The 27,959-nt window shown below is 48.6% G+C and overlaps 1 protein-coding gene across 2 annotated transcripts; it reads right to left on the bottom strand.

Moving 5' to 3' along the window:
- ARHGAP19 (Rho GTPase activating protein 19) lies at window positions 1-25,585 on the bottom strand. Of its 2 annotated transcripts, none has more exons than XM_059851783.1 (12): window positions 25,524-25,585; window positions 13,013-13,278; window positions 9,004-9,084; window positions 8,449-8,658; window positions 7,667-7,893; window positions 7,073-7,159; window positions 6,090-6,155; window positions 5,172-5,360; window positions 4,391-4,489; window positions 3,715-3,807; window positions 3,176-3,244; window positions 1-2,700 (listed from the first exon to the last, which is right to left on the bottom strand). In XM_059851783.1, the coding sequence occupies exons 1-12, from the start codon at window positions 25,583-25,585 to the stop codon at window positions 2,644-2,646; spliced, it is 1,506 nt and encodes a 501-aa protein (XP_059707766.1). In that variant the 3' UTR covers window positions 1-2,643. The 2 variants fall into 2 exon arrangements, with proteins under 2 accessions (XP_059707766.1, XP_059707767.1); XM_059851784.1 differs by lacking the exon at window positions 25,524-25,585 and adding an exon at window positions 16,095-16,205.
- Between the last annotated feature and the right edge of the window lie 2,374 nt (window positions 25,586-27,959).

Raw genomic sequence — 27,959 nt, 5'->3', positions numbered from 1 at the left:
CCCACTAAAAATAAAAGCATTTAATGTGATGTTTTCACATAACACACAGAAAGGCAACAGTCTGCAACAGTACTGACATAGCGTATATAAATAAGGACAAAGATTAAAAATACTTTGGAAATGATAGACTCTAGGAACAGTTAGCGGCTGCTCTGGGAAGAAGCATCCTTATGAGTCATTGCACAGGGCAGACAAACGAGACACATCCAAGCATAACTAAAACTCTCCCGTGCCTGGGAGACAGCCGGAATGCATCGGGACAGCAACAGCCAAGGTCCTAGGGGTGGAACCTGCCAGCCACACACGGTGAGCCCAGCACCACAGACTAAAGCCCAGGGCACTGAACCCCTCCCAGGACTGGAGACAGCACCCACTCCTTTGGCAGGTAAGGCATGTGACACATGCAGAAGGCCTGGCCAGTGTCCCATAGGTAACTGTTCTTAGAGCTGAGCAAATCTCAGCTGTGCCAGAAGCCAGACAGAGCCCCCGAGCTAGAGCCATCAGTAAGGGGGACAGTGGAGAGTTACATTTGTCTCATCTATAGGGGAGCAGTGTATTTAATTTCAGGTACAAGACTGCCTTGCCAAGCAGTCACCCATAGAGAGGGATATGAGATATGCCAGGTAGGGACAATGGGGAGAGGAGGAATGAGCAAATACTTCACCCAGCAATTGCCCCAATGCAACTAAGAGCAGAGATAGCAGGAGCAGACCCAGCTCTCCCTGTGCTGCCACTTGACCTTTGTCTGTGCCTCATCTCTGCTCAGAGGCAAAGCTGAGATCCCCAGCTCTCTGCTAACAGCAGGCTGCAGGGACAGGGCAGAAGTGCAATCAGAAAAACAAGGTGCCCTTTGGAGAAAAGCACACTGAGAGCTTCAGCCTCTGGAGGGAATGATTACAGACACATCCAAAAAGCACATACTACTGCCACAGCAAATAGCCTCTGCCCTTCCTCACAGCATCACCATCAGTCTGGTCCCTGAAGAACCACAGCTCTTTCTTTGCTGTGACAGAGGCTCCTAACACCAGCAACTCCCAGCTCACACATCTACAGTCCCCCAACCCCCTATATTTTCAAGGCTCCAGCTTGGGGTCAGACTGGGGACAAGCATCCCGGATAAAGTACCAAAAACCATCCTTTGTACTGAGCAGCACAAGGATTTGTATCTTAAAAAAAAAACTTCACAATTAAAAAAAGTGACAAATTCCAGCTAAGTTGTGCAGGGCTCCAATGCCCTGTTCTGACAGCTCCAGCCAATCAGACTGAACTCCCTGTTCATATCCCAGTCTTCACACCTCCTGCCACCAGTTGTTTCAGAAAGCTGTCAAGAGCAGAGCTGTAACTCCTGCTGGCTGCTGGTTCTTAAAGATTAGAAGACAAATATAATTGGATTCCAGAGATTATTTACTTTGCTGAGAAGGGCTGAGAAGTGTTTAGACGGTCCCCCAGCTGATTAAATCTTCATTTCACAGTAGCAACCCTGTGTGTATCCTACCTCAGAGTGCTTGCAGACAGGTTCTTGGCAAGACTGGCTTACTGGAGCGCTTTGGCTTAACGAGACCGCTGACATTGGCCAGCTGGGATTGGGGTTTATCCTGTATCTAGCAGGTTTCATCTCATTTCTGCAGCTCAGACCAAAGAGCTAAACCCAGCTTCAACCCTTTCCCCCAGTTTAATGACTCATCAGCCAGTTGCCCGACCAGCCATCCACATATCTTGAGCCAAAGCCTTTGGCACCATTTGCAGCAGATCACAAATGGATGAAGCCCTCTCTCACCTCTCACACTGTTTTTCACACACAGCCACAAGACTCTGCATGCCCCAGGCACCTTAACTTCCAAAGATTAGGCTGTTCTGCCCCAGACAGCCTTTGCCAGCCTCCTACTCTCCTCAGCTTAAGCCTCTCTGAGTGAACACAAAGCCAAGAAACTCCTTGTTCAGAACTGTGCCACTGAAACATGGCAGTGAGCAAGGGCTGCCTCCAACTCAACCTAAAATAGAGTTTATTGGGGAAGCTGCTTTCTCCTGGCCCTACTTGAAAAGATGGCATCCAGAGCCTCTCCTTCCAGGCCCATCCCATGCTCTGTACTGTTCGAGCACTTCAGCCCTGTTTCAATGTGGAAACAGCAGAGCAAAATGAAACCAAGAAGCAGAGAAGGGAACACCTCCAGAGGAGGACTGGAAGCAAGCTTGGATGTCAGGATGTGGGTAAGGATTACAGTCCATCATTCTCACTGCTAACAGGGGAAGGAAGCAAAAACAAGTCAAAGTGTTAAAAACTCGGAGCAGAAAAGCAAAAAAATACAGCCTAGCAACATTACGAGAAAGCTGGGAGTGCACAGAGGGCCCTGCAATGAACAGGGCTCTCCTTGTAAGTAAGCACTCCAGCTCTTCCCAGAGCCAGCAGGTCAGACATGCTGCACAAGTTTTGGTTAGATAGTGGTTTGCCCCATAGTAGAATGAAATATAATTTATATACAGAAACAAATCCCTGCAATCCTTGCAAAGGTCCAGTCTCAGGAGCGCTGCTGTGTTGGTGAGGGTTGCTGTGAGCCTGCAGCACTCCCCTCTCAGTGCAGCACATTTCCTGTTCACAGCTTGCGAGGCTGGGCAATCCCCACCCGTGCGTTGGCGCCAGGCGATTCACAGGGATGATGAATCCTTGGAAAGCAGGCGGGCTCGCATGCGTCTGCAGGATCCCTGCAGCAGAGAATGGGTGCAGTTGAATGCTTGAGACACAGAGTACCATGCAAAAAATGGCTGACATTCTCCCCCTGCAAAGGACCCTTCCCTGGTGTCAGCCTCCATGCCTTTTGCTAAAGCTCGAGATGAGGCAGTGAGCAGAGAGGAACAAACACAGCAGTCGCTCTTGGGCTGCACCAACCTCTTGTCCCACTGCCACCCTGACAGGCTGTTAGCACTACCCTGTGCTGCCAGCTTCCCTCTGCTTCCTGCAACATTCAGCCTGCCAAGTCACAGGCAGAAGGGCTGTAAGACCCTTCAGGGTCTGGCTTCCAGCATGTCACCTGCCTGCAGCTCAGCACGGAGCAGACTGCTATGAGCTGGGCCACCACAGCTGTCCCAGAGCCTTGAGTGTGTGCTGTCACCTCGGCAGGTTTCAGCACACCAGGCTCCCTGCACGAAGAGGAATGGGGGGTAAGGGGAAGTGTCTCACCTCTTTCTGGCCCTCCAAAGACTTCAGCTTGGCCTGGGACATATGAGCTGGAGAGCCACACTTCTGTAACTGGACAAGAGAGGGCAATAGGAGTAGAAAGCTGGTGAATGAACTGGCATCCACAGCCTTCCCTGGGAGCAGCCTGTACCACCAAAGAGCATCTATCACCCAAATCCACTCTTGGTTTGTCTGGGCCAAGGGACAACCCTACTGCATACAGGCAACAGGCTTTGTACAATCTGTGGAGGAGGATGAGAGAGAGGGAAGGGGGCACAAGACAATGCCCCAGAGCAGGACAAAGCCAGAGGGGCAAAACCAGAGTAGAGGTCCAGTGCTGTGATCCCTGCTCTGACACTGCCCTTGCCATCTGCTCTGCTCTCCTCAGAGCAGCTTCTCAGGACCTTATTTTATCATACAGAAGAAACTTGCAACTCTTCTCTTGAGCAGAGAACAGCTCCCCAGGGATAGCTGAAGTTGCACTCAAACTCCCCAGACACTTCCCCACCAGCAGCTTCAGTGGTGCTGGGAGCAGCTCTTACCAGCTGGACGTTCTCTTTGCTGACCCGCACAGGCTCTGGTGTGGAATCCCTGCTCTTCCTCTCCAGGATAACTGGAGTTCCCAAAACTTTCCGCTGTTGTAAGAAGAAAGGGCTGTTGGCTAGTGCTTAAAGTGCAAAGTAAAAAAGAAAGGGAAGGAGCAGGATGCCTTGCTGGTAAGCAGTTGAATGCTGGGAAAGAAAAAAAGGAAGCCAAGCTGGGACAAAGATTGCAGAGCAGAACCACCTGAAATAACACACCACTAGGCTGAGCCTGCCTGATTGTAAAGAGTTTGGGAGCTGACCTGAGGCCTGGCCAGGAGCCCAGCCTGTCAGAAGCAGGGACATGCTGCTGTAGGACAGCCCATAATGTGCTAAAACCCGTGCTAACATGCTAGACTTCATGACCAGCTCCCTGTCAATCCTCATCTCATCTCAGGAAGCAATCAATTCTCCAGAAAGATGCATAGATCCTACAGCCATGTGTTTCAAGATAATTACACTTTACACTAACAAGGCTTTTTGTCACTCCGCTGCCTTTTCTGCCCCAGTGGATCTGTGTTGTTTGGCAGGCAATACTTTGAGGAGTCCCTACCCTTTGAGGGTCTCATTCAAGGCAGAAGCAAAAAGCAACATCAGAAATTCACAGCAGAGAGCAAGGGTCAGAGGCTGCTTTCACCTTAATGAGGCCGCTGAAGGAGCGCGAGCGGGTGCGTCGTGGTGCCGGGGATGTGGGCACATCAGAGCCAGGAGTCAGAGCAGTTGGATGCTTATTAAACTAGGAGGAAACATGAGGGCAGTATGTTAGCACAGTTATACCTGTCCCTTGCTGCTGCATGCAGCTCTATCTCCTGTCCTAGAACTCAGTTTCTCTCCTTCACCCCGTAAAATGGAGGAGCAGCTCAGAACTGCAGGAGGGAGAAAGCAGAGGAAGGCCACACCTTCCACCCAGGATTACAGGGAGTTTGGGTGCAAAGGTGCTTTGTGCTGGCTACCAGATTAACTAAAAGTGGCAGATGTTGGGAGCAGAAAGAAGGCTGGGCAGCAGCTGGAGGCTGGCAGCCACGACTGGTGCTGACCATATTGACCAGTCTGTCTGGTGCAGCAAGTTGTCTGAGACCAAGAGGAGACCAGTTTGTCCACTCTCTGCAGGCAACAGAGGAAGAAGCTTTTCCCTTCCTGAGGGAGGAAGCTCAACAAGGCCATGATCAGGACTGGGAACTGCTGGCTAGCAAGTCCTTAGCTTGAAAAACAGAGCTCAAAATTACTGCTTAGTACAGCAACATCCAGGACACCTCCTCCTCCTGTCTTCTTACAATACTGCCCCTTACACAGCCCAGAACCCACTTTCCCCAGCCTGCCCAGGATTAGAAGTAACTCTCAAGAAGGCCCTGTCTTCAGCCCTGTGCCCAGGACAAGCTGACAAGCACAGCCCAAGATATCTTTCCTCCCCACAGTACCTGCCGGATAAGCTTCTTCTTCTTTGCAGAGTCAGGCATATTGTGGACGTGGAGGAAGAGCTCCTTCAGTGCCTCCTCCGTGCGCTGCTGGGTCTCCTCCTGATGGCAAGAGTCCAGCCGGCTTCGCTTCTGAGACTTGAGGGGCTGCAGCTCCTTGGAGCCAGAAGACGTCAGCAAATCCAGGTCATCCTGGGAGAGCGGAGACAGGAGTTGCTTGCCATGCTTTAATCCCAACGAGCCACCCATCTGAGCCAGCCTAGGAGAGTCTCGTGAGCTGCCTCAACCCCGGTGAAAGCACAGGACTGTGTTTTCCCTACCCCTCTGCAGCAGCACTGCACCAGCAGGCCCCGTGCCAGGAAGAGGTGACAGCACTACAAAGGTGACCCCATTGCTTCTTCCCTCCCCTCCCAGATGCGAGCTGCAGAAGCCCTTCCAGGCTTGAGAAGGGTCAGTGCAGCTCCTTGCCACGCATCTTCCCTCTTCTGCAGCTATGTGAGGCAGGGAAGCATTTGCTGGCAAGACACAAATGTTGTCCCAGTGGCAGCAAGTAGCCTTTATCTCAGCACTTCTGCCAAGCATCCTGGCCATGGCAGCAGGCATGTCCGTCTGTTTGGAAGGCACAGCCCTGCAAAGGAGCAGGTGCTGCATGTACTGGGCACAGGGAGCAGGTTTGCTGCTAAACAGGGGCTCGTAGCTTTCTTTCCCTGTGCTTTTGATTAACAGATGCTTCAACTCTGTCCAATTTCCCTAATGCAGCCGCCTGCACTACCACACCATATGCTTCTCTTGCTCCTGCCCTCTGACAGATCCTCTTTCATGACTTGGTTTGTTTTCAGCTTCTACCACTCACAAAGATCCATTCACAGCACCACAGCCTCTGCCCTTTCATGGAGGGCAGGCTGCACTGGCTGGCCTTACCTTTGATGTGTGGGCTCTGGATCCCAGATAGTGCAGCCTGGCACACTCCCGGATGTACACCGGAGCCTGCGACCATGAGCAGAGAACAGGCCAAATGTATGTTTAACATCTTTGGTCTTGGGGCAACAGTGGCTCCAGCAAGAGCTGCTTTTCAACCACACAACACAAGCCACTTGTATCAAGACAGCCATTCTGGGCAAACAAAGCCATGGAATTTCATGTCCCCTCCCTGTTCACAGTATCATTTACATGCAGACATTCAGCACAAGTGGAACTCAGAGCAGGGAAAAGTTCCTGTGGAACCCTTCTCTAAGTAATTGCCCCAATTCTGAGCTGGCCCAGCTGGGGCCAGACAAAGAAGGTAGAAGGGGAACTCTCCATGGGAGGACTCTGCAGTGAGCAAATGCCTCCAGGGACCAGGAAGGCCCTGAGAATTCGAGACCGTCTGTTGTTAGAAACGTTTCCTTGGAGGAACAGTTGAAAGTCCCACACTCCTGACTGTCCTACCCAGCACCCTCCTCAGAGCTGGACAGTGCCTGTTACAGCAGTGGGCTGATGACCATTTGCAGAGAAATTCCCAACAAAACAACTCAGTGCATCAGGTATTCTGCTCTTGGCACCCCTCAGGCAGGACAAATCTCTTCCATTTCCTTATCCTGCCAGAACCCGAGTGCAGCCCGGTGTGTACCTGCTCTCGGAGCCAGGTTTCCTGCCAGGCAGCAGGTGCTGCTGTCCAGCAGAGGGGAGTGTTACACTGCACCGTGCTGCTGACCTGCCCGGGCAAAGCCACCTCCAGCACTGCCTGCCCAGCAAAGACCTCCTCCCTAGTCACTATTGGAACGGTTTCTTGTACAAAGTCTCCTTCTCCTACTGCAGGAGAGAGCCCACAAAATACACACGCAACATGTGGGATCTGTCTGGACAAGGGGCATTCATTCTCCTGGTGATGGAGGCGGGAGAGCAGGATGCCAAAGCACACGTACCTTGAAGAGTTTCTGAGAATGTTTGATCATGAAGGTCACTCCATTGTTTAGCTTTGTGATATTTTCCTGAAGGTCATTTGCTGTCACCTGGCAAGGGGACACAGCCATCCATTAGAAGGGGAGGAGGGGTCTCTTCTGGGACACAGACACACACAGTGCCACAGCAGGAGATCTACTCTGAGATGACAGGAAGGCAGGGCTTATAGCCCACAGCAGAGCTCATAGAGCCAAAATTGCTCTGAGAGGAGAATCAGATAACTCTGAGGCAAAACAGTTCACCAGCACCATAAGAAACCTTGAAGAGAGATCTGCAAGGTTTTTCTGGGGCTGACATTCTAAGAAGAAGCATGACGGTGCCGTGCTTGCAATTTTACTGAAAAAGAAGATGCATAAGTTGCAAATGAGACCCATGGCAGGTCTGGGCTGAACACTAGGACTGAGTCCTGCCAGGAGGCTCCAACCTCTCCATCACAGCCTCCAACCCTCATATCATTGTGTCAGTACTCAACCTTCTGAAACCTTTGTTTTTCCACTGCCAAGCCTTTGCTTTTTACCTTGCAATATCCCACCCACAGACACTGAGGCATTGCTCACATTTCTGGGCCATAGGATGTGGGGTGCAAACATGAGGGCAAGGTTGTGGGCAGACATCTTGTTCTTGTCCTGCTTCTTGGCAGTCTGGTAGAGCAAGTCCAGCAGCAGTTTGAGCAGACTGCGGTTGGGAGCGGGAAGGATCAGAAACAGCAGCTGGAGGGCTTCGATTTGGCGCTCTTTGTCTGGAGTGCTGGTCTTATTCCCCTTCTCATCAAACAGCGTCAAGTCTGCCAAATCACAAGGCAGAACGTGAAGGACACACATTACCTTCCCTCAGAGCAGTCTGTTGCAACTGCTTATCCTTTCCTCTTCATATGCAGATCTCCTACAAACCCCTGCACAGCTCTTGGCCCTCCATCTCTCTTCCCCTCAGCTCCCAAGCTCCCCACTTGATGTGTTAATCTATGCTACTCCTCCCACAGAACAACAGAGCTGCTAAGAGCTGTGATGGCTTGAAGGCAAGATGGAGGAAGTTCACATAAGGTAGTTCAATACCATTTATTAAATACATAGAAACCACAACTTGCTCAGAATCCCGGACATAAAACAGATGGAGACCCAGGTTATCACTGTGGGCTTTACCACTGTGGTATCTGAGAGAAGAATGGTCTAGACAGACTTGGTCTGATTCGTTAATCAGCTCCTGTCTTTCCACCACCAGGGTGAGGTGGCAGGAAGAGTTCTTCAAAGGCTGCCTTTGAGGAATACACTTCACAGCCTAGCGTGCTTTCTAGGCCAGTTCCAGTCCTTCTGCCCATCCCTGCCTCTTGCTGCCCACTCACCTGCAATTTTGAGGTGGGCATGGAAGTGCTTGTGTGTCAGCAGCGGCTCCGGTAATTCACCCAGGAACATCTTAAGTAGGGTGGCCACATCATTGGAATGAAACTCCCCAGAGTCCAGGTCAATATCAGTACCACTGTTCAGAGCATCCTTTAGGATCTGTTGCCTGATGCTGTTGCCTGGCACTCGAAACAAGCCTTCTGCTCTTAGATCTGCTCAGCAGAGGGGAGAAAAAAGGGCACTGAATAATCAGAGGCTGATTTCCCACCTTCTTACTAAAGCAGTTCCTTCCTCTTTCCAGAGCTTGACAGCAAACCACAGTGAACTGCATTCAGAGACATGACTTCAAGCTGTCTCCCATCAGCACAGAAAGTCCTTGTACAGAGGGAAACAGACCAACATATCTGCTAGGCAATTCTGGGGAACAGTTGCCCAGTGCAATCCCAAACTCCTGCTGCTGGAGAGCTCAGAGCTTGTCACTCTGTCTGCACCAGAGACCTGAGGTGGGCCAGACAGATAGCCATGGGGATAGGAAAACAGCAAACAGAGGCACTTACTCTTGTGCAGATACTCGATTAGCTGGGAGACCTGTGCAATGCCTTCTTCTGTCAGCGGTGAGCCAAACACCACCCCCTTCTCTGCAGAACAGGAGACAACGTGTTCAGCTCAGAACCCAACAGCCACAGAAATTAATGCTCCCCAAAGAACAGGATTTCAACATGCAAAGAGCAGTGCCCCAAAATGTTAAGGGTGAAGGTCACAAGGACCATCACAGATGTGAGATATCACAAACACTCCAAAGTAAGTCACTTCATCTCACCATGCTGTACTCACATGGGCTTCATCATCCTTGCTTCTTACCTCACTTTAATTACAGCTTTTATCAGCTAAAGCAAATATTCTCTAGCCCTTGAAGAAAAAACAACACCAGAAGAGATGCTTCAGTTTAAAATGGCATAGAATCTGCAAGCCCAGACCTTACAAAAAGAGCAAAGTGGGAAAGGCAGATATAAGAGCCTGGACAGCCCTGGTGCCTGCCGCACTGGCACACTCCACAGCATGAAAGAAATGCCCAGATTAATCCTCACTGTGGCTTGACATGAAGTGGAGCAGAAAGAAGAGTTGCAGCTATGAGTTTATGGGAGAGGCAAACAAGCACTACTGAGGAGAGCAGGCATATTCTGACTGGCTCACACTAGCTTCCTTTTCAGGCGTGGGTAAAACATGGAATTTCCGCATCCCAGTGAATCTCTCTTCCATGTCAGCTGCCCTGGTCTGAGTAAAGCATGAGAGCTGAACAAGGCAGAAGGAGAGTAGCAAAGCAATAAGCTGGGCTCCTCTCTTGAAGTCTGTTCCCGTCTCATGGGATTGAGATTGGGGATGAGCTGCAGCTCCAGAACTCCAGTAAATAACACAGGTTACAGTCCCAGAAGATGGAAACAACTGAGCTGAAAGGAAGGGGATCCCTGCAGGGAAGGACACATTCGATGAGAAATCCAGTTAACTGAAGGGCATTTGTTGAACCAATGTAGAATACTCTTCTTGTCCATAAAACAACTTCCCAGGTGAGACAGTGATTATCCAGAAGGACAGTGTTTTCTAATAAATGCAACCTTGCTACTGAATGGATTTTTCTGTCAAACACACACAGCCAGTATGATCTGTCCCTCAGAAGGAGGAGACAACTCCCAGAGACTTCAGCGGCAGCAACCAGAACTCTGGGCATCACACTTCTTCCCTCAGACGGGTATAGGTTTGGATTGGAGACAAGATAGTGCAGAGACTGTACCACAACATACTGACTGGGACTGAGAACTGGAACCAGGTACAGAGCTGGTTTGTCCTGCCCTGGTACTTAGGCTTCAAAGAGACAACAGATATAAGAAAAGAATATTCCTCCCTTCTCCATGACCAGACTGCCAGGAACATATGTCACTTCTGAGGGCAGGCTGGACATTTGCACCATTTGCACTGAAGGTTTCCCTCCTTACTGCTACAGCTGATAGCCCAGTAACCCAAGCAATGCGTTAGCTGGTCTGATAAAAGTTATCTCCCCCATAAACTTTCTCTTGCTTTTTTTTCCCCCCTCATATCTCATTTTGATTTTACTTGCTTTTGGTCTCTTGTACTACAGATCTTACTGCTCTGTGGTGTTGATGCTCACAGCATGTGAGGGAGACCTGGTTAACCCTATGCACTTCTCTAGCAGCCATCCTGTGTAACTAAATTTATTCCGCCTGAAGAATGTTCTGCTTTCTTCCAGGACTTCTGAAATACATGGTAAGCCACCAGGAACTCCAGCCTCCTGTTAAATCAAGAACTTTCTGGACCCACTCTGATAAAGCACATGCTTCAGTTCTGCAAGAGAAAGGAGGGCAATGCGAGATCTGAAAGGTTTGAGTGCAAAGGGAGAGAATGATCGGCAAAAGATTCTTGTCCTTGAAGAAAACTAAACTCATTAGACATTCAACAGATAGAATCAACAGTGGCCAGGAATAGAAAAGGAAAATACATCTTCTTGAGACATGCAGGGCCTGACAAATTCGATTTAGTTTTGAAGGCAGAAGCCGGTACCTGAATGAGAATTTGATTCTCAAAGAAACTTGAAAGACGTGTCTGGAGAATGGATGCTGCAGTACAAAGGCTTAGATGTTATTGTACAATTGCTTCTGAAACTAAGCAGCAGCATGAGACTGAGTTTCCTGATGCTCAAAGAAGTTGTAAGCATTTGCAGTTTGATCAGCTCTGAGCTCCATGGTCCTTGGCCTCTGGCTTTGAAGAAATGAAACTTGTTTGTTGTAGCTGGTCTATAACATGAAGAAAAACATATGATGGCTCCAAGATGAAACACACAGTACATGAAACTGATTTTCTCTGTAGGCACAAACCTCTTTTTCTCAGACCTTGGCCAAGGAGTTCACAGACAGTGCCTGTCAATGCTGGGAGACACTGCTGTTGCAGCCTGGGAGTGCAGCCAGCAGACTTGGAAACATCTGCTAGCTGTAGTGACACACGGCCATGGAGACATGAATGGGGGAAAGCAGAGCTCTTGGGGAAGAGAGTTAGCAGGAGACGTCAGCTCTGATAAGAGCAGTGCTCCCAACAGAGTACAGATAATTTAATAAAAAAATTGAGCTGGAGAAGGCTCACCAGCCCCTGCTGGAAGGTTTTGACAACATGGGGGTTTCCATACAAACTAAGAAAACATTTTCAATTTGGTTACTCACTCACTTTTATTTGTCAAGTGGCAAGTGCTTGAATTTAAGGTGTCTGCTTCTCTCTGGGAAGAGGGAGAAGCACTAACAGGTATGAGCACAGTCTAACTACAGTTTAGGGGCAGCAAAAAGATCTGTTATTGTGGAGCAGCAAAGTAAGTCATGGCAATATAACGTAATTCTCATCTAAGGATGATAAAGGACTTGAAGTCTTTTATTTTCCTAAGGTGAGTATATGTACCAGGATTCTTGATGGGTCAGACAGAAGTGGAGGGCTGAAACTGCCACCAGAAAATTCTGCCTGATCAGTGGGGGTGCAAAGCTTGTCCTTATGAAACACAGTGGAGGAATAGACTTGGTATAATCAGAAACACTTAGAGAAATTATGTAATGGATGAAGAGAGAAAAAAGCTGTAGTCAAACTATGCCATAGCAATAGCTCCCTTCTCTGAGATACTAGCAATAGCAGAACTGCTCAAAGGAAGGGGAAGACTAATCAGAAGTGTTCAACTTCAGGCTGCCAACATCTGAAGGCAGCTCACAGCTTCTCTGCCAGCAGCCAGCCAGTCTAAGCTGGGAAACCAGAGCTGAGGAGGAATGCAAGGGGCCCAGATGGAGGCTGCTTCTGCCTGGATGAGTGAGAAGGTTTAACTGAACTTCTCAGGAGAACCAGGCTCTCCTTGAGTGTGGCCAAAGGTGGGAGAAGGCACACAGACACACCTAGAACACCCTTTTAGTTTCAACAAAACAGAGTGGTAAATGCCAGCCATTGAAGAGAAAAGGATCTGAACACAGCCACACTCAAAAGAAGACTTCTGTGAAGGGCCTGGGGCTAATGTTTCACAACCAAGACAGCTGAACTTGAGAGAAGATACGAATAGTCAGTTTAGCAGAAGAAAACTCCAGTGGAATGCTTGTCTAAGAGAGAAAGAGAAATATGTCACCTCCCTGAGTTGAAACTGGGCTTCTTCAGTCAGTCTGCAGAGCTTTGTCACTGACTCACTGGATTGGGATGTGGATCAGAGCAGCACTAGAATTTGGATGGAGGATACTTACAGATTTCTGAGCTGCACAGTGGGCAGCTGACCCACTGAGGCCAGCCTGACACGCACCACAGCAATAATCCCAGAACAGGGGGAACTCTTCCCAAAATGCAAGGCATTTCCAGGATCAATTTCCTAGTCTGTTTTACTCCTTTCTAGAAGTGGCATCCCCAGAGATTATGAAGCCATAGTATTTAGAATTCCACAAGTTGAAAACTACGGGCTGAAAGTTTTGTAAACTCAGTGTAACAAATGGTGACAGCATCACTGCAAAGGTGGGCACCAGACTTCGTGCCACCCATACTCACCCTTGCGCTTCAGAGACATCAGAGAACGAAAAAATCCAGAGGCTGTGCTGTTTGCCCCGGGTAGCTTTGGGTCCTCCTCTCCCATTAGCTGAGCCAGCTCTGCCCCAGGCAAATCAATGAGCCTGGTGATGTTGCTGACAACCAGCTCTGTGAACACCTCTGGTTTTTCATGGCGCAGCTTTTCCACAAAGAAGTCGGGATTGAAGATGATCGGCTGGCTGCGGAGGGAGGAGTCATTGCAGATGACAAAATTGCAGATGGCATCACTGAAAAAAGGGAAAGAGTCAAAAAATACAGTAATTCCTCATCACTTTGGTTTTTACAGCCAGCTGGTCTGCCCTGAAGGAGACATCTGCTGACACAGGAGCTACCAGTCTACACCAACAGCACTGTCTGACTTTGGTGAGTGTTCAGCACAGCACGGTTACATTTCCTTATGGAGCAGAATAATTTCTGGACTGTTTGTATAACACAGCCTAACTAGCACTCCACAGTGTGATGATGACATAGGTAACACCCGATGAAAACTACATCTACATCTTTACTACTTGTTTCACTGTATCTACGTCATACTAGCTCTAGCAGAGATGACACCCAATATTTTACATTAACTTATTACTTTAAGTCATAAAAAAGTTTGGTTTTACCTCCCTTCCTCCCCAGAAATTCACTCCCAGTGGCCCAAAAGTCTGAAAAACAAAAGTCTGGAAAACAATCTAAATTTTTTCATGGCCAGCTTACACTCATCAGTTCCTATTGCCATTCTATTATATCTACCTTTCTGTCAACAAATATAGTTCCCATGTCCTGGGACTTTGTTTTTAAGGTCATACATGTGTAATAACACTGAACCCTCAGTTTTGCTGTGGGTGTGGTCAAATGCTCCCAGGTGACATGCTGCCAACCCTTTGATTACTGTTCTCTGCCAGCTCCTCACTCTGAGTCTGGAGCAAGTGAGAACTCATTGTCATGAGCCATGCAAGATCAGTCCTTGAGGAACCCCTACTAACTTTTCACCTAGATCATCCTTTTCAGTTCATGCAGTTCTTATCTCTTTGTCATCCCTTCATGCCCTTTGTCTGCCCTCTCTATTCTCTACTGACACCTACTTCATTTCATAGCTTCTCCTGTGGCATGGGAAAAGGGATGCACCCTTAGAGACACTGCTCTAAGAGTTATCTTGAACAGGTACATAACCCTACCAGAGGACAAGTACATTTACCATGTAAAATATCAAATCAAAGAGCTATCAAAGAGATATCTCATGTTAATCAGCACTCTTAATGCTCATACTTAACTTTTATCCCAATTTCTATCTACCTCTAGGTCTTCCATTACTGTCTTCCCACCACTGTTCCGAACATTTTCATGTTTCTTAAGTAAAGAAACACAGGCTAGAGTTGTCCAGCTTCTTCCTTCACTCTTTTACTTAAAGGTGAGGATTAGTGTCATTATTCTCCAGTCATGAGCTACTATCCTGATTTTATACTCAGCTATAAAGTGACAGCCTGGCTCAGGGAATGGGTGTGTTAGTTCTTCCAGGGCTCTGGGAGGAGGATGCCTACCCACCCAGCTTGCACATATCGTGTGTGTTCAGCCTGTGACATTCCCTAATCTTTTAATCATCCTTTAGCTCTTATACAATACTTTCCATTCTTTCTACATCCACCCTCAGCTGTGAGCTCTCACTGGACACCATTTTCCAAGGGCAGCTGCCAAGTGCACAGTTAATAGGGATGCTGTGCTTATGTACCAGGGTTCACTTCAGTCCCTTAGATGCAGATGCAGGGCAGCAAGTGCTCTGCTGAACACTCCTAAGCCCATAAAGGCTTTCTCTTCAAAACAAGCTTTTCTAGAGAAGACTGAAATACCTTGATCTTCCTCTCCTCCCTGCTGAAGGGTGGAGGCCATGCCATTGTGTTCAGGCCATGCTGGGCATCCCTGCTCACTGCTCAACACAGCTGCCACCAAAAGCATCTGCAGCCCCCTGAACTCCACATCCACTGGCTCAAGAAACAGAGCACTTCACTGCTAGTTCAGAGACCTCAGCAGCTTCCTGTTCTGATGTAAACTGACAGTAGCTCATGACAGGAGGACATCAAAGCACATACTGGCAAGTCACCTGAACTCCAGCCCACCTCCACACATTATCTGTGAACCCAACAGTCAACTGAGCTACTGTATGTTTTTGACCTGAAAGACTATCTCCAGGATTTCCAGGATGCCTGATCAGCATAACAGAACAGAAGCTGGGACTTGGGCTCCACAAGAAGAAAGATACTTGCTGAAACAAGAGGAAACGAGGCTCTCAGCAATTCTTGCATCGTGAGAATCCATAGCAAACCCCCTCCCCTTTACACTGCTCTCCAGGGGTGCCAAAGACGCCCTTCAAGGGGATGGAGAGGAAGAAGGTCTGCAAGGCAGACTGCAAGGCAATCTGCCAGGTCATCTAAAATTTTAGAAAGCCCTTAAAGGCTCCCAGCTGCCTGGCTCAGTGGCCTAGCAAGCACACTGCTGAGTCCAAAGGGGGACCATATTTTGCTGAGCACCTCCCAGCCAGTTTTTCAGCAGTTTGTTATCTGCAATAAATCAAGACCAAAATGCAACAATTCGGTATCAGCTGCCAAAAAGCAACTGCCAATTGATCTGATCATATTCACATTTCATTGCATAGGGCTACAATGCACAAACAAGTGCCAGCTCTGCCCATAATGTGGAGCAAGCCCTTTGCTTGAAACCCATGACAACTCATTCTGTGGCAATACAGATCCTGAGAAGGGTTAATAGCAAGTGTATAGGCCCAGTGACCCTGCCTGCAATGATCCGTGCACTGTTATTCACTCACTAGCAGTTTTGTTTCCCCACAGAGAAGATATGCAAATACTTTGAAGCAGTTACATCAAGCATCACAGATTATCTCTTCCCTCTGACAATTAGATATCTGGATTCACAGAAAGAAAATTAAACAATTTTGTCAACTAGCACTGACTGATATGACTTCTCTGCATAGCCTGTGTTAGAAGTTGCACAAAGTCCAACAACATTTAATGCAAAAATAAATAGAAAAAAGTAAATTTCTTACATGAGTGCTGAGAGCTTTTGAAGAGGCATTAGGAAGCAGAGACAGGGAAAAGAACTTGCTCCTTGTTTCCAGCAACAAAAGAAACCTGCCTGTCCCAGCACAGCCTATGCAAATTCCACGCATGCTACGAGACACAAGGGCGCATTATTGGGTCTGAAAGGCCCCCTTGGCACACACTGGGCATCAGCCTTCACACAGGGACAAAACAGAAAAGAAAAGCTGGACAAATTGATTCATGTCTCTTGCCAAAGGCTGCGTTGCTGGAGTTTAACAGCAAATAATTCCTACATAGAAACCAGGGTTTTCAATCAGGACCAGCGTGGTATTAAGTGCTTTCCACCTGTATCCAAGAGGAATCCACAAAATAGTTCCAAGTCTACCCTGTGTTTACCATGAGTAAAGCCATGCAAACACATTCCCAACAGCATCCAAGCACAACTGATGTTACAGCACTGGCAGGACAATAGCCAAGTCCCTTAACTGCACAACCCCGTGCCCAGAAACCTTGCTAGAAACACTCTCTGCGCCTGCCTTTCACACTTTCAGATCCTTTCAAAGACAAAGCACATAGATCAGCCCCTCAGGGCTGGAAACAGCACCTGGCCATTGCTCCTTGCTACCATTGCTGTGCCACCTTGTGCCGTTCATCCACTTCAGGATTCCTGTTCCACGTTTCTCTGGATTCCTGTCCAGTTTCCCTGCCTGCTGCAGCTGGGACCAGCCTTGTATACCCTTATTGTGATATGGCACTTCAATGAGCTACTTAATTTTGAAAGGTCACTTTATTAGCAGCTCTTCCTTACACAGAAAATTTGCTTTTGTATCATTATTGCTAATCAAAATGGAAATGTGAAGCAAGCCCCTATTTCTGAGCAAAGATAAAGCCCCCACTGGCTTTACACACAATAACCCTGCCAATCCTCACTGCTGCACACACCATAACCTTCAGAAAGAGCCGTATGCCCCATCTGCTGTTTTCATGTTAAAAAAGAGAGATGGATGTACTCTACCTACACTCACAGTTTATATAACAGGAGCAAAGGGGAGACAGACATGTATTCATGGAGTTTATTGCCTTTTTTTTTTGCCTTGATTGCAATTACAGAGTTATATTTTCTATATGCTGTGATCTCAAATTGCTTTACGACACGTCAAAAGACAATAAAGTAAAGGAATAAATAGCTTCCTCTCCAGTCTCATGAATATAATCAAATCCCAATGAATAATAAAACCTTGTTCTAATAGGGTTGTGATTAAGACAGCAGATTAAAAAAAATGGGTCCTATATTGTGCTGAGATTCTTGCCATTCTAGTATCCTTCAGAGGCAAAGCCTGTGATCCCAGCCAAGTCACAAAGAAAGCTGTCTGTCACACACAACGTTTTTGCTTCAGGCATGACAGCCCCATCATTTCATGGGGAGTGGATGGTGCAGGAGGTCAAAATCATGATGGATCAATTAATCCCTAAGGTAACTAGATCCAGGCCAGGGAAATGCCTTGGAAACTAGGACAAAAATGAGACTTTAACTGCCAAAATCTGGTGATCAAACCTGCAGTGCAAGAGTTCTGCAAACAGGCAGATTACTTCACGTGGCAGCAAGCTTGCATTCGGATAGGTGAGATGGAGCTGCTGTAGTGGCTTTCACAGGTCTGATATTGGTCTAAATCCACACATGTGACAGAAGAAAGGTTCAAGAAGCATGAAATAGAGCATAAGGAGAGCAGAAGGCAAGAAAGGAAGAGAAGGAAGAGGTACCTTTGGGGCAAGACATCAGCTGTGTTTATCTAGCTGGGAAAGTGGATACACTGAAAGCTAAAGATTTCAGAGGAGCCTTGTGTGTCTAATTCAGTGGATAAAATCCATCTCCAAAAAATCCAAAGTGTGCCATTTTGCACACTTTGTATGTCATCACCAAGGCCCTATGCTTCAGACACACCACAGCAGACAAGTTTTACCATAGAGGAGTAAAAGGATTAAAGAGCCTTTGAAAATAAGGCAGATAATAGGAGAAAATCTCCCTCTTTAATAAAAACATCTTTAGATTATAGGAAAGAGCCAAGCTGGTGCCAAATACTAAGAGCAGGGTGATAAACCTGCAGTGCTGAAGAACACAAAACATGAACAATTCTCTGCTGGCTAAGCACAAAGGGACATGGGACAGATGCACACAGGCTCGGATTTCCCCAGGGAGGAAGAAGTAGCATCGTCTCCTGTGCTGTGCCAGAGTAAGGAATCAATTAATGAGGATGTCTGAAGACAGTATTTCCAGAGCCAGATAGGAGCCACCCCAGATTTTGCAAAGAGATGAAAGAACCATAGTGGAATTATATGGAATCAGTTTCAGAACAAAAGAACTAGAAGACAAATTATTTTCTAGATTAAAAAAGAATTTAAAAATAAAAGTGTCTAATGGGAACGGACTGCAGAGACATTAGAAGAGACTTCACAGTTAAAGTTGCTTTGAGGGCTGTACTTCAGACTGACATTCTTGTAAGATGGTGTAACAAAGATCACATTCAGGCCTCACACTTGGCATCCTAAGTCTTCATAGGATGACTGATAAGCCTCTGAAAAATGTCAAGAAAAACACACAGTAATTTTTGCCCAGGGTTATACTCATAAGGTCTTCAGGGGCAGAGTCCTTTTGTGATGAGTACACAGTGCACAGCACAGTGGGTGCCAATTCTTGCCTACTCTCTTTAGCCTTGACACAAGTAAGCCTTATGAGATATCGCTGTCTTTTTGATTTTTGCTTTGCTTTCTTCACATTTAGCTTACACAGAGTGATTCAGCCTTCTGACTATGAGAACCAGATAATAACATACAATTTAAATGGCAAGGAGCTGGCTAAGAAAGCTGCTGTTATCTGATGGTGGCCTGTGCTCAACAACCTGGAACTACTGCAACTCCTGGCCACCTTTTGGAAACCAGGTATATTGGTTATCCATGTCACTGCTATCATCTGCGAATTCATATTCTGTGCCAGTAAACAACTCAGAGTAGATCTTGCCAACACTGGCTACACATCTGTGACATGAACCTGGAGGAGATGGACCTATCTGAAAAGATAAAAGGGTTGGGAGGGGTGGGGGTCTGTGCTTTGGAAGAAAATGAAAATGCAATATATTACCGGCGTCAAAGAAAACAGCAGTGGCAAGACAGCTTGATATATGTGAAACATCAAGAAATTTGCATTTCAGCATGAAATTTCTCAAGTTTGACCTGAGTGAATTCTTTGTGATATTTTTAATAATAGCCACTGGAATATTTTAAAGTCAATCAAGCAGTACTTCAATCAGCCATCACAACATCAGAGCATCCAGATGCCTTCTAGTGCTAGGAGGGAAAGAACCAAGGGGTGCCTTAGAGAGAGCTGCACATTCACTGTGTTACTCCTCACTAAGTCTCCTTCCCAGTGCCACCACCCCAGATCCGGGTGCTCCCACACTCTGTGATGGCTCAGCTGACTACCCAAGACCCTGTAAAAAAATGCAAAAGGCAGCTACCACCAGAAATCCAGTAATTTTACATTAAAGATCTGCAAGCTCACATGTCTGCCTTAAGATCAGATTAACACAGTCGAACAGTGTTAAATAGGAATGCTCTGATTCTCATGACTGTCAATGCATTTGTGTCTCTATTTTAATATAAACTCCTACTGGGAGCAGCAATAGAAGAAGAGCCTTAGATCCAATCCTGATTTCACTGAAACCAGCACCAAAAATGAATCTTTTTAGATGGCAGCAGCTGCCTCCTCTCGTTACTGATGTGCTCACTTTTATCACTGTGGCATTGGGAACCTTGGTCACAGCTGGGGACTCCGCTGTGCTCCGTGCTGTACAAACAGAACAAAGGCAATACCCTGTCTTTAGAGGGCTGATAGCTAAATCTGAAATGAATGCTGCAGGGACAGAAAAGAGAAGGAATCCCAAGAGAAGAGGCAGCACTATCAGTCAGCATGACTGATATAACTGAACTCTGCCAGCTTTTCTGTAGACACTATTAAAAAGGAGGGCGAGGAAGGACAGGAAAATAATCAGGTCACACTGCAGACATTTAGAAGAAATCCAGCTTTTGCACATGGGGTGACATGGGACTGAGCATAAAGGAGCTGGTTTGAAAGCTATCAGGCAGGGATGGCTGGGACATGGGGCTGAGGAGGCAAGAGCTGAGCCCCACGCACTGGCTGGGAGCTGCTGGTGAGGCAGAGACAGGCCAGCAGGGCCAGGGAGCTGGAGAAGCTTGGCAGTGCCACGGGCACGGTGTGGCACATCCAGACCCTCACTGCAGGGTGGGACACGGCCTGAGGAAGCCCCACAGCCATTTCCCAACAAACATGTCTGCTGGTGGGTACTTTCCAGTTGCCAGTAATGATAGCATTCTCTTGCTCTTCTCATTTTAAACTGTCTTTATCCTCTTTATTTCCCCATGCTGAGTGTTCTGGATGGAAGCCACTCACAGGCATGGCCCAGTCCTACCTATACCTCCTTGGCCTCTAGCAATCCAAAATTGTTGCATGCACCTCTGATTGTCACCATTACTCTTGAAGGTGAGTCTTAGGGCATCCTTCAGAGGGAGGATGAAATGGAGTTCAAAGACCAGCAAAGACACACATCTAGATGCTTCTCAGCCCAGTAGCTCCAAGCTAGTGTCCAGGTCAGAGCAGAACTACCATTTATAAAAAGCAACCCATAACAATCAGGTTTACTTCTGACACAAAAAAATCAAGCAATGACACAAAAACAACACAGCAAAGTTAACAAGCTATTGTAGCAGCCAGTCTGGGAACTCAGAGCAACCCAGCAAGGCAGGACAGATGTTTTCCTAAACCCTCCCACAGGATGATACCCAAAACTGGTAGCTCCAGCTGGTGCCCAGAACACATTTGGGAATCCCATGCCACCATCAATTGGTAGACTGGTGCTTGAGCAAAGCACCACAATTTGAGCACAGTGTGCTGCAGCACTCATAGGTTTGCTTGACTGCTGTTGCTTTTTCTGCACTGAGAGGACACTGAGACCTGGGTCAGGACTCACAGCCAGCTCCTCACAGTACTGTTGGTGAGGTTTTGTAGTCACAGCCTGGCAAATACAGAGGACGAAGGTATCCAGGAATCACAGCTCTTGCTTTTGTTCACTACACTTCCATAATTCCACAACGCTCCAGAGGTGCAGTGAAGAAGCTGCATCCTCGCATCTGGGTTTTGTATCACAGTGGTGTTTGCAAAGGATGATAGCACATCAAATCCCTCCTCATCAGCAATCCTCTGTAGACACCACTGAGTATGTCAGAGGCCACATCCCTTGCTCCAGATGTGTAAACCCCTACGAGCTGGAGTTGTGATGAGGAACACCTGGATACGTGCCAGCATTTAAATAAGCTGGTGACATCTGGTCAGGGCTGCCGAGCACACAGATAAACAGGCTGGGCCTGCCACAGAGCAGCACAGCATGCAGCACCAGAGAGACAGAGATACACAAAGCAGCCCAATTAACCCACCAAACTGAGCAGGATGGGGGCCTAGGGCTTTTGAAGGGGATCTGGGCAGGCTAGGATGTCAAAAACTGGAATACTGTACACAGACCCCAGAATTCAGACGACAATAACCTATAGTGTCACTTTGTGCAACTCTGGTGAGGTACAGCTTCTCTTCACATCCCGCCTGACAGTTCATCTCTGTCTGGCTCAACTCTGCTTCACTGCAGAGCCCAGGGAACTGTGATATATTTATACATGCTCCAGGGGCCACTCAAGAGAATGCAGAGTGCCATGTGCGTGAGGAGAGCTCCAGGAACCCCCAAGAGCTTGTGAGGATGTTCCCTAAAAGGCTTCCTGCTCCCCAAGGCACAGAGAGCCACAGCATGCTTGTCTCCTGCTATAAGACAGCTTGCAAGCAGGGCTGTAGGAATGCCCATATGGAAATCCCAAACCATAAAGCTACGTTTCAACCTTGAGTATGAGATCCAGAAAAACAAAAAGGAAAACTAATGCTATTTCCCCTGAGAAATTCCTGCCTCTGAAAATCAGAGCTGCCACATTACAGCTCAAGAAGAAAGGATGTTTTGGCTGGAGTCCAAATTATTAGAGCTTTATAGGCCAAAAGCAAACACATTAAAAGTTCCTGTAAGCCAGCTGGCAGGCAATTATTAAGCAGCTTATCACATTCCCCACTATCTATAGTTTCTGAAAATAAAATTTATGAGGAAACTCTAGATGGCTTAATTGCAATTACCTAGTGTAGAGGTGAGAAAGGCCAGGAGTCAAGGAATGAGAGTTTTGCACTTTGGAGAAAAGGGCCCAGACACCACGGTAAGTGTAATGCATTACCAGGATGAGAGGTCAGGGACACACCAGACCTGTGAAGCTTTGAAAAGCTTCATCCTATTTATCCCAGCAAGCAGCCACATTTTCTCTCACTTCTCTGCCCACGCTGACTCCAAGCCCCCTGTGACCTGGGGACACAGGAACCCATGGTGTCAGTCCCCAGGATCACAGTGCAGCTTTGGTAACAGCCTGCACAGCAGCAGCACAGCGGGGCTGTGCCTGAACCCAGCAGAGCACAGGGCAAGGAAAGGGCCTCGGCTCCCTGCTCCTGCCTCCAGCTGGAGGGCAAGTGGAAATGAGATCCTACAGAACCAGACCGGCCCAAAACAACTGGCAAATATAAGGGCTCTGCTGTGACAAGGGGCCCAACCCAACACTCAGAGGGACAGTATTTCCAAGATGGACTTGACTTCAGTGCAACCATTTGACATTAGCCAACATTTCCATGCTGTCCCATCTCCTTCCCATCTGTTCATGTCACTTATTAAATCAACACACACTGAGGACTTTTGACCTTTAGGACAAGGCATTTGATTCCCAGCAGCGTCTAGCACTCAGTGCTTCAGTTTCAGACTGAGCTAAATGCCCAGGCACCTTTAAAGGAGTGATAACGAAGCTCTGTGACATTTTCATAGGCATGTAAATGTGCACACAGCAACAAGGCAATGACCAGGCTGGCAAGGAGGCCCAGAGGCTGCTTTGGGCTATGTGGGAAGCAATGCTCCCCCTTCACGCAAACAGACAATAAACTGAAGGGTAGCAGAACAAGGATCCTGTTGTCAAAGCCCATCCCACCCTGGATGGGAACAGGACAGGGTGTTACATGCAAACATATAAAAATACTGCAAACACAACATGGCCTTGAGTTCGGTTCAGATGCATACCTCACAGGACTTGGACTGAGTATGGGGTCAAACACAAGTCTAGGTCTCAAAAATTCTCATGAGGGCTGTGGAAAAGGGAATGTGTGAATGAGATTGTCCCCAGCTCCCAGGCTTTCTTCAAAGAAAAGTAGCCATGTGTTCAGACTTGGCTTTAACTCTGAAATCAACCATTTTTTCTGCCTGACCCTCAGCAAGTCACTTTGATTTTTTTCCCATCAAGTCATGTTTACAGTGAACATTTTCCTATTTCCAGTAAAACACAGATGGCAACTGTGTCTCCTTTCATAACCTGTTTACGATGTGAGCTCTTGATGTCCAGTTGTGCAGTGCCACTCTATCAAGCCATTTTAGCAAGATGCTTTATGGCTTTTCCCAGCTTCTTCCAGCCCCATTGCTTTTTCCCTTCCACTCACCCCAGCCCTGCCATATCAAATGGCCGACACGAGTGCTTGGCAAAGTGTTTAGGCACTGCTTGAGTCGGACATTAAACGCATTCATTAAACAGACAGATGTTTCTCTTTTGAAATTGAGCACTCTGGCACAGTGCAATCTTCATTCTCAGTTATGAAGAACCAGGCAGAGGTTAGAGAGACCACAAAGAGAAGAGAGACCCACACAAATAATCTTTTGTCATGTTCAGTTACATTTGGTAAGGAGTTTAGGACAACCAGCTTTTAATTCCAGTCTTTAAGTCAGCATACTATAATACCACACACACAGCATGCAAGCTTTACTAGCTAACTTGCACTTCTCTCCAGATAAGAGGAAATGGGGCCAAAAAAAAAAAAAAAAGCAGGCTTTGTGGCCTCTGTGGTGATAGACCAGCAAAGCAAGAGCTCAATTTTCTAGCGCTACCTGTGGGTGACAGGCAGTGCTGGAAGAAAACTTGTACTTCAGGCTTTGCATTAACAAAATTACTTTTGGAGGGTGGGGGATAAAGAGCAGGAGAACATATCCTAAGGACAGCTGCCAACATAGAAAAAAATAAATCTAGTCATTTAGGCTGATCCAGGCCATGTTACAAATTCTTTATCCAAAAGGGCATTTTAATTATCAGCTGTACTAAGCATACACATCCCTTTACCATGTCCAGCATTTTAGGCACTCCCTGCCCAAACAGGCTGCAATGAGCACCATCTCTTCATCTCTCCTTCCAGGGCAATGTTGTGCCCCAGCCCAGGCACCACAGCAATGCCCCCAGATAAGCAGAGCAAGTGCCATCGGGATGGGTCCCACTCAGCAGTGAGCAGGATGGCACCACTGAGAATCAGGCTGAGTAAGAGGCATCAGCCCTCTTATAAATAACTGTATTTATTTATCCATAAGAATTACCATTCAAAGGAGACTCAGTTTGCAGCTACACACCACACACACAGGGGGAGAAAAAAAACAGAGGGGAAAAAAAAAGATACTGCAGCCTTTTAACAGTCATCCGACACGACACTGCTGTAGGGAGGTGCTCATGCAGTCCTTGCTGTTTTATTGCAGCAGTAACAGAATGGTGATGCATACAGAAGGGTGAGCTAAAGGTGGATTACGTGAAGCTGACATCGCCTGTGTGTTTAGAACGCCAGAATTACGCGGTAGAGCGGACAAAGCAAAGGAGAAGGAGGGCTGAATGCGAAGCAAGTCCGTATAGTGCCATCACCCTACCAAACCCCGCAACTACCAAGCGCTCGGCGCGGGCTCTGCGGCTGCGGGAGCAGCGAGCCGGCCCGGCGGGGCCCGCAGCAGCGGGGCCGGGCAGAGCCGCACGGCGGGCACGGTGCCCTGTCACCCCCCGGGAACACGCCGTGTGCGGAGCGAGCGCTGGGGCGGGATCTGTCCCCGCAGAGGAGCGGGCGGCGCTTCCCCGCAATGCAGCACCGGGACGCTGCGGAGAGCGCTCCCCGCCGCACAGCCCGCGGGCACACGGATACCGCGGGCACACGGGGTCCTACCGCCACCCCCGCGTGACCGTGCGGCGGCTCGGCCGAGCTGCGGAGCCGCCGAAACACTGAGTCCGACAGCTCCGTTAAGGTGCCGGGGCACCGGCGCGCGGCGCGGCAGCTGGGACGGCCCGGCTTGCACGGGCAGCGCCGCAATGGGCGGGCTGAGGCGCACAGACCGGCGCCTGCCCCCCGGCTGGTGCGGGATGCCCGACCCGTAAAACGGCGACGAGAGGCCAAGGGGAGCGCGCCGCCGGAACGGGGCGAGAGGATACCCGTATCTCGCTCCTACCTGCCGCCGCCGGACGCCGGTGCTCCCGCCGCCATCTCATACCTGCCGCTCCGCCTGCCCATTGGCCCGCCGCACCACCCCCTCGGCCCCGCCCCGTCCGCGCTGCACCACGCCATTGGCTGCCCCCGGCACCGCCGCGCCACTATTGGCCGGTTCGAACGGGCAACGGCCGATCCGCGCGCACGAGGGGGCGGGTATGGGGGAAGCACCGCCCGTGCGGCGCGCTGCCTGCTGGGAGTTGTAGGCGAGGGCGCAGGCCTTCGGCGCTGCCGTCCGCGGCGCTGAGCGCCCCGGCACCGGAAGCCGCGGCAGCAGAGCGGGTGCCGCAACCCCTCCACTGCAGGAAAACTCACACTGTGCCTGGCGGAACCCGAGCCTGCTCCAAGAAGCACTAGTTACACCGTAAACTGCAATTCCCATCTCGGCTTGAGTGTTTTTATCACTGCTCTCCATCAAGGACAAATAGAGAACATAAATAGTGAAGGGCAGTTTTATTCCGTTTTTCCCCTTTGTGGGTGAAAGCATCCGAGTGCTCACACCAGGGTCTCTGTGGCCCTCTACACTTGCTGCACCTGCAGTGCTCAGGTAGCAACTACAGAAAGACAACTTAGAAACAATTGAAACTCTAGATTGGAGCACTGAGGGACTAGGAATTAATGTAATATTTTTTTAATTGACTAGATTGCAGCTGGAGTGGTCCCTTGGCATTTAAAACTCCACATCTAATTATCTTGCTGCCAATCATTTCAAGCTTAAACACCAAAGCTCCTCTTATACTGCTGTCCCCAGGAGGGTTTTCCCATCCCTGCAGCATGTGTGTGAAGAATCCCAGCTCTGAACAGGGAACCCCAAAAGGCCCTGCAGTGTGCTTCGAGGATGGGGTGGTCCATCTGGATGGTGGGTGGGCACAGCCCCATGGGGAATATCTGTCCCCGATTTTAAGCTTTAAGAATCACAGAGAGCATTTGCAACTGTCCCAGCCAGCACTGGGGGACACATGTTAGTCCTGCCAGCCTCTCCTCTAGCTGGTATCTGCATGGGTTGAGAATCCTTCGTGACAATGTCATGTGCAAGTGTGGCTCCTTACTGGTACTTCATGGTTTAAGAGCCTGCTGGCTGAAGAAACAGCCTTCAAGCCACCTCCCAGCTTGAGCAGCAAAAGCCAAGCACGTCTCCAGGTCCCCAACTGGTGCCTCTCCCTGGGTAACTGCAAAGCAGTTGTGGCAGGCAGGGGCAGGAGGCACGACCCCCACCACCCCTCACCTGCCCCGTGTCAGACATGCTCAGGCTCCTGAGGCCCCCCCGAGATGCAGCTCAGCTCCCTGCCAGGGGCAGCTGCTGGTGGGGAGCAGGCTTGACTCGCAGCCAGCCTTCTCAGGCAGGATGACATCTCCTCACCAAGGGTTTCCATTGCATTACATGATTAATTAGCTGATTAACAAGATGTTGTTGCAGTAGAATCCGTTCTCTGGACTCCAGCTCAGGTGAACACCATCCTCTGTGCTAATAAAGCTCTTCTGTTCCATGCAGGCATGGACTAATTTAAGCACCAACATGCAAATGAAGAACAATAGAGTGAGTAAGCTGGAGCTCCCAAATAAATTAGCTACAGCCTTCTCCAGGCCCTGTCTCCAAGGAGAGAAGGGAAAGTAGGATGACAGCTAGCTCTGCTGGGTCTAGAGCCTCAGGTTACAGGTGCTGGTGTCTCAGAAGGTGGCTACTGCCTGTCTCCCCCATGTCCTGCTCTCAGGGGAGGGCATCCAGCCCATGCTGCAGGTAGCAGAGGAAGATGGTGTAGCTCCTGGTAACAAGGTGCTGCTGGAGAAGCCTGTCCTGTAGGCCAGGCAGGACCAGCAGCAGCACCTCAACTTGGTGCTGGGGCTCAAGGGTCCCACTGAGAGCCCTGGGTGGAAAAGCATAAAGGGAACAGCATTCCTGACAAGACAGGACCAGTATCAGTACAAGAGCTCCTCCTCTATCCCAGGCTTTTAAAAGGATCTTGGGGAAAAAAAAGAAAACAAGCATCGGAAAGCCACAAAACTGGATTTGCAGCCTCCAGAAAGAAGCCTGCAGTAAGAGGCTAAACAAGAACAATCCCTTTAGCTTATTACAGAACTGAGAAGCGTTGCAATTCCAGCGTGTAAGCTTCCACAAAAGGAAATTACAAAGGGCTGAAGGCTTTTTAATATGAAAGAGGAAGGGAAAGCCAGCTACATTCACCCACACGTTCTTTGCAGTCTGAGCAATGGGACCTGTACCCACTACCCTCAGTCCTGCTCTCTTCAGCACACTTTGGCCAACCACCATCTTTTGCACTCAGCATAGAAGTAGCTGGGCAAAACCTGATGCTCAGGCCAGTGTGACAGGGCTGAGCAGCTAAAAAGGTTCAGGATTACTCATGCTGCTCAGGTCTAGCTGGCAGGAAGTGGCCAGAAC

This window comes from Haemorhous mexicanus, chromosome 7 (genome assembly GCF_027477595.1).
Source record: "Haemorhous mexicanus isolate bHaeMex1 chromosome 7, bHaeMex1.pri, whole genome shotgun sequence".
Classification (NCBI taxonomy): domain Eukaryota; kingdom Metazoa; phylum Chordata; class Aves; order Passeriformes; family Fringillidae; genus Haemorhous; species Haemorhous mexicanus.
This window is presented reverse-complemented; position numbering and strand designations above follow the sequence as displayed.

What these genes read in the sequence shown, in the direction of transcription:
- ARHGAP19 (XM_059851783.1), bottom strand. Translation starts at nt 25,585, where the DNA reads ATGGGCAGGCGGAGCGGCAGGTATGAGATGGCGGCGGGAGCACCGGCG. An exon ending in GATGTCTCTGAAGCGCAAGG is followed by an intron (nt 9,085 to 13,012) that starts GTGAGTATGGGT and finishes CCTGTTCTGCAG; the next exon opens with AGAAGGGGGTGGTGTTTGGC. An exon ending in CCAGAGCCCACACATCAAAG is followed by an intron (nt 5,361 to 6,089) that starts GTAAGGCCAGCC and finishes CCGCTCTCCCAG; the next exon opens with GATGACCTGGATTTGCTGAC.